At 32.6% G+C, this 6,269-nt stretch overlaps 1 protein-coding gene across 1 annotated transcript; it reads right to left on the bottom strand.

Annotated features, from left to right (window-relative positions):
- On the bottom strand, window positions 1-3,808 carry LOC136812980 (uncharacterized). The gene is made up of 9 exons (XM_067069486.1): window positions 3,786-3,808; window positions 3,484-3,564; window positions 3,044-3,106; window positions 2,563-2,613; window positions 2,287-2,339; window positions 1,450-1,643; window positions 871-935; window positions 343-437; window positions 1-110 (listed from the first exon to the last, which is right to left on the bottom strand). The coding sequence occupies exons 1-9, from the start codon at window positions 3,806-3,808 to the stop codon at window positions 1-3; spliced, it is 735 nt and encodes a 244-aa protein (XP_066925587.1).
- Between the last annotated feature and the right edge of the window lie 2,461 nt (window positions 3,809-6,269).

Raw genomic sequence — 6,269 nt, 5'->3', positions numbered from 1 at the left:
CTACTTCTTTCTGCCAAGTCCACCTTTCTGTCCAGGGGCGTTTCGTAATTTGTTGGCAACTTTCTTCCCAACATTGTCTTCCGTTGTGCCATACTTTTTCACTAGAACATCTATTGAAAGAAATAAAATAATAGTAAAATCTTTAGAGAGAGAGATTTGTTGGCAAAAACCTTACTTTCTTAATCTGAGAAACCTATTGAGATCATTAAAATCTTCTTCGTAGGATAGATATTTGGTACACTAGATTGGGCTTGATTGATTGTAAGAAACAGTCTTCTTTTTTATTTGATTATTCATTAGAATCAACCAGTTACTAAATTTTAAAAAGTAGAAACAAATTACCACTAATTGCAGAATAAGCCTTGGATTTCTTGAAGGCAAACTTCCCGTTGTTTCCTTCCATGTTACACGTGCTTAAGAAAGCTCTTGTAAAAAATCTAAAGAAAAAAAGTTTTGAAAATGATCTATGTATTTTGAATTGTGATTTCTTAAAGAGAACGATGTAACACAACACCCCTGCCTCTGTGACCCACTGGGATCTACCCCATTTGGGAAAAAACTTGGTCTTTGTTTAGTCAACTTTAATTTAAAGGAATTGCTATGCACGTTCGAAAAAAACAAATAAGGAAAAGTCTTTTTATTTAAAAAATGTTGCAATTAAATGGAGCATTGTTTTCCTTCGCCTCGTTGAAGAACCATGCATAATAAACATCGGACGTACAAAACCAGTAGTCAGAAAACATTCAGAACTATGAACTGAAAATCACCATCTCAAGATTTGAAGCACTATCGTTTTCAGTATTGAAAGATCTTTGTTATTAGAAATTTAAATATCTAGAAGACCGAAGGATCTCTTTTATCACTACTTACTTTTCCATCACTAGAATTGTAGCATCACCATATTCAACCCCGCCAATTCGTGCGATACGAGATTTCTATAAAAAGAGATCGAATTTAATTTCACCTTCAATTTGATAGAGATGCAGGTGCCGGTTGAAAAGTTAACCCGGAAGTGGATATTATCAAAAAGAAAGTTGAAAAAATCTTTCAAAATGAAGATATAGATAAGAAAAAAGAAAAATTTACTGAGATATTATCACCATTTTCAAAGAGGCAATTCTTCAATTTCAGAGCATAATCACTGTGAAAAAACGTTCAAAAGCATCTAGTGCAAAGATATGGACACAAAGTCTTCAGATAAATTACTATGATGAAACAGGATGTTTGTTTGTTCGCTGTTTTTTGGTGTCAATCAGATACCCCCTTCTCACAGACCCGGTGGGATTTTATTAGCTACTCCACTAGCTAATAAAATCCCACCGGGTCTGTGAGAAAGTAACGGACCAAAACTCAATGGGGATCGATATTCCCATATTTTTTATGGCTGGGGATTTGAATTTCGTTTTTTCTGACAGCTAAATTGAAATCAACTGAATTAATCATACTTACAAACTTTGCTAAGAAATCAGGATCATTTAGATTTTCTTCCAAGGTATCCATTTCTTGTTGGCTGTTTACTTCTGGAAGCTGGAATTGATCGTCTTCGATGGGAAGAGATGCCATCTTGTTGTCGATGTGTGCTCTTAATTTCACAATTTCTGTCATGATCTTGTTTTGCCGATCGTACAACATTTTAAATTGTTCTGAAGATAGAAAAGACAGCAGTTAGCTTTTTAAGCAATGCATTGATAAAATTCAAAGGCCTAAACTGATGAACTACAATCACTTTTTAAAAGAACCAGTAAATTTTGACTAAGGCTCAATTGTTCTTAAGTTTTGGGAATTTTAAGGCTTCATGTTATTCAGCTGTTCTTAATGTTCTTTTTGACAGTACTTTGCAACCTTCATTATTTCCAAAGCAAAACTTCTATCTTCAAAAAAACCTTGAAAATCTTCTAAACAAGCTTTTTGCTGAAAAAGAGTAAAATATTCTGGAAAACATGCCTTTCTGTATTAACAGTGCCAAAAAAAGGTTGCTTTTAAATGTTCTCAGAAAATTCCGAGGCTGAGCTTGTTCTTAGTTTCTTCGCCAAATTTAAGGCTCGTGAATGTTCTTATAAAAGTCAACACATTTCATAAAAACTGTTTACAGAAAGAGCATCTTCAAGACTAAACCATCGGTCCCTGACAAACGTTTTTAATGCTTAATTTCCTGACAGAGATGTCTTAAAATTTAGTTTATTACTAAAATAAAAATTTCTGACTCCTATAATATCACATTAGCTTTACAAAGAAAACTGTATATCAGGACTTCGCTAGGAGTACACAAAACTAACATAAACTGACCCATAATCTTCGCCGCATCAATAAGTTCCAAGCTCTCCTCTTCTTCTTGTCTTCTAATAAATAAAACGAATACTATTGAAGGAATAGCTGAAGAACCAAATAATAAATTAATCTATTGGAATATATTTTGAGGGGTAATTTATCAAATTTGGTTAACTACATCAAAAGTTATGACCTTTAAGTGCTAAAACATTGCTTCTGTTAAAAAAGACAAAATGTGAATCATAAATCCTCATGCTTTTGGAGTACCTCAATGACTATTTATTCAGAAATTACCTTGATGCAGATCTTTTGACGGCTTTAGGAGTTCCACCAAGATAGTTCGGTCTGAAAAGATTTAGTATAAGTATAAAGATTTGTATCCAAAAATACACACGGTATAATTTGTTTTTTCATCTTAAAAAGGGTGTACTCTGTCTTAAATATTAAACCATCACTTTTTTATTCCTGATATCTTATCGATATATGGAGGTTCGAAGTCATCATAAACGTCAAAATGGGTATCAAATGGTATCAAAGGGTATCACTTTTTTATCATCACTAAATCACAACTGCAGTCCAAATTAAATGAGTTCAAAATTCAAAAGTATTAAGGGCTCCGACTATGGTGGGTAAAAAATGTAGGAAAAGTACTACTGTTTAGAACAATAGAAAAAAAAGATTAATGCACAACATCAGCCAAAGTACACTATTCTTATTAAAAAAGTGTGTATGGACAGAGCCCTGACATTACGACGAAATAGTTTAGTCAACTTACAAAACCGGTGAAGATTCGTTCAATGAGTTCGGAGATGAAAGTTGAATCGACTTTTGTTGATGCCTAAAACAAACGTAAATTTAACAAAATTATTTTATAAATCTACTAAAGCCTACGATATAGGCCAAAAATTATATCCAAAATCTTTTAGGGGATGTGTACAGCCTTGATACCAATATCTAATTACCAAGAACACCAATAATACAATTGTTAGAATTGTACTGAAATCTATATGCTTTTAAAATATTTTCATAATTTTATTTCTACTATTACTACCTTATTACACGAATATTACTAGGCAACTATTCAACGGCCTTGAAATTAACACGCAAAAAATTAACACAAAATTTTTCAGTTCGCGTTAATAAAATGACTAGTAATATTTGTGTAATAAGGTATTATGAATTAAATTTGGACTCAATTATTATAATATTATTCACCTCGCATCAGGATTCGATGAATTCAGCTTAGAAATTAAATTTGAAGCACCAGGTGTCTGTTTGGAATTTGAAGTACCATCCCTGTATGAAAAATAATGCAATATTGAAATATCCCTGGTCAAATTTATACTTAGAAGAATGAATTTTATATTAAAATAATATTTGAAGATTCGAAGTTTGGATTTTAATGTAAAAAAAAGAAACAGACCAAATTCAAATTTCATTCAAGAAGGATTAAAATGAAGTGCTCTTCGATGATTATAGCTCTCCAATTGTAACACTTAAACATATGATATTAATACATACGGTTTGATTGAGAGTCCATCTTTTGGCGATGCGTACTTTTGAGGAAACAAAGGAACGTTTCCACCAGTGCCATTAAGATAATCTCCACCCAAATCGGACTCTGCATCGGACTCCTCACTGGAAAAGCTCACGTCGTTCACTTTGCCAGCTTGCAACTCGTCTCCAACTTCACCTTCAGTTTCAGTTGAGCTGTCGATGGCGATACAGCTTTCATAACTCCCTTAAAACAAAAAAACTGGAAATTTAGGACGAGAAGTTAAAATGAATGAAAGATTCCATTATTGTAAGACAAAGATTTTTAAGTGTCTTTTTTAATTAGAGCAACTAAACGGTTATAAAATGACTTGATTAAAGATAATTACCAGTATACAAGATAGAGTGATCTGGAATTTGATACCACGTTTCTTTTGGTGGAGCACGTTGTTTCATTAGCAGATGGAAATTTGTTTTTGGCCAATACAAAATTCCATTTAAAATCCACTTCGATAGAACTGTTCCCATCTTTTTTGAGCCATTTTCCACAAAAGCAACACAGCAGAATTCTTCAAGATGCGAATCCATAGCTGAAGAAAAAAAAACGGAAATTAAGATACATTTTTAAAGTGGAAAAATGCTAAAATTTAAACTTGAGTTGTATGAAAAATGGGTCTAACTTGATGACAGGAACACAAATATTAATATTTCCGTTATTATTTAATAAAGTGAAAAAGAAGTATATAAGAGCAATTTTCAACAAATTAAATAAATTAATTTTTTGCAGTTAACGTTGAAAGAAAAATTATGCAAAAATGGATATAAGTACTTAAACTAATCAAAATATATTAATTTTCATTATTATAATCCTTACAAGATTCTCTCCCCCCATTCACAGGATAAAATCTAAAAAGTTCACTGAATTCATTGATTAATTCATGGTGAAAAACTGCAGTTTGCAATTTCATTGTAGCTTTTGACCGTGAATTCACCAAAACGTCCATGGTGAACTTTGTATTATTTTTTCCTGTGATTATTGAAAGTTATTCGAGAAGGCGAACTTGAAGAGACAATCACAGGAAAAAGTATGGAAATCAAATGCTTGGTAAAACTGATTTCTGTGCATGTGATTCTGAAAAAAATCACAAGCGTGTGAAAATACAATTCACAAGCCATCTTTTCTCGACTTATTAAATGGGGTGTGACTAGATTTAAAATCACAAATAGGATTGTTTGTCTTTCTTAGAGAGAGAGATTTAATACCCTAAAAGTAACTCACTTCTATTCTATTTAACAAGTGAGAAAAGATGGATTGTGAATTACATTTTCACACGCATGTGATTTTTTGCAGGGTCACATGCTCGGAAATTGATTTTCACACGCATGTGATTCACAGATTATTTCCTGTGATATTGGTTGCAAATGTCACAGTTTAGGAATCCTATAAGCCTTCTTTCTACTTCTAGTTGCTGACTTCCAATTCAGCGGCTCGGAATATGCTTGGATATATAAAAATAACAAGGAAAATTATTATTAGAGATTATTTAAAAAGACTCCCTTCAAAACGAACGTACTAACAGCAACAAGGCCCCTACTCCTAGCGATGAACATATTTTAATGACCTAAAGTAAGTATCAAGTCAGCAGAGTAAAAAACAAAAATAATTTAATACATATTATTTTCTACATCATGTAATAGAGGGAAAAAAATAAAGTTGTTTTTGTAAAAGAGTCTGATCATTTTCTTTTTAATTGAAGATATGGTAAATGATTCAATTTTTCTATTAATTTTTGTAGAACTTCGCAAGTACAGGATATCAAGCTTCATAGATTCTATTGGAAAAGTGTAGAAGGATTCAAAATATTTCCGTTTTATAACTTGACACTCGTAGCCATTGTCGGTTTCCTTCTTGATTTCGCACACATCTCCGCCAATCGTCAAAAAGAAACAATCCCTTGAGTTTACCTTAAAGCACTTTTTCGGTTTATCTGACAGTAGAGAGCTGTTAATTTGTATCTCCCCAAGCCTTTTAACGATTTGAGTGATTGGATTACTTCCATTGCGAACCATCTTTTTCAAAGTTTGCATGTAGTTCTCAAATCGAAAAGCTGAAATTTCATTGAGTGAGCATTCATGTTTCAATACATCGTCAGCAATATGGACAATGGAATGAACATTGTAAACATTGAAAAGAGGGCCATATACAGACTTTGAAGTTTTAGAAAACCATTTCAAAAGATCTCTTGCATATACCACAAGTTCAGGATGTAGTTCAATATGTTCTTGTAACAGAATTGTTAACGCAACATGTAACGCTAAAAAGTGTTGGTAAAGTTTGCTTGAAACCATCTTTTTCAATACCACAGGTCCAAGATAAATCAAAAATAGACGGAACTCTGTAGCTTTCCAGTAGCAAAGTTCATCTAGAGGGCGTGGCTTTCGGTTAAAGTTGGAAGGGATATTTCTACGTAAAGAGATCAACCGATTCGAAATCTCAATAGCTTGTC

The sequence above is a fragment of the Clytia hemisphaerica genome, unplaced genomic scaffold (assembly GCF_902728285.1).
Source record: "Clytia hemisphaerica strain Z4C2 unplaced genomic scaffold, Clytia hemisphaerica genome assembly, whole genome shotgun sequence".
Lineage (NCBI taxonomy): Eukaryota > Metazoa > Cnidaria > Hydrozoa > Leptothecata > Clytiidae > Clytia > Clytia hemisphaerica.
The sequence above is the reverse complement of the archived record's forward strand: the minus strand, read 5'-3'. Positions and strand labels throughout refer to the sequence as shown.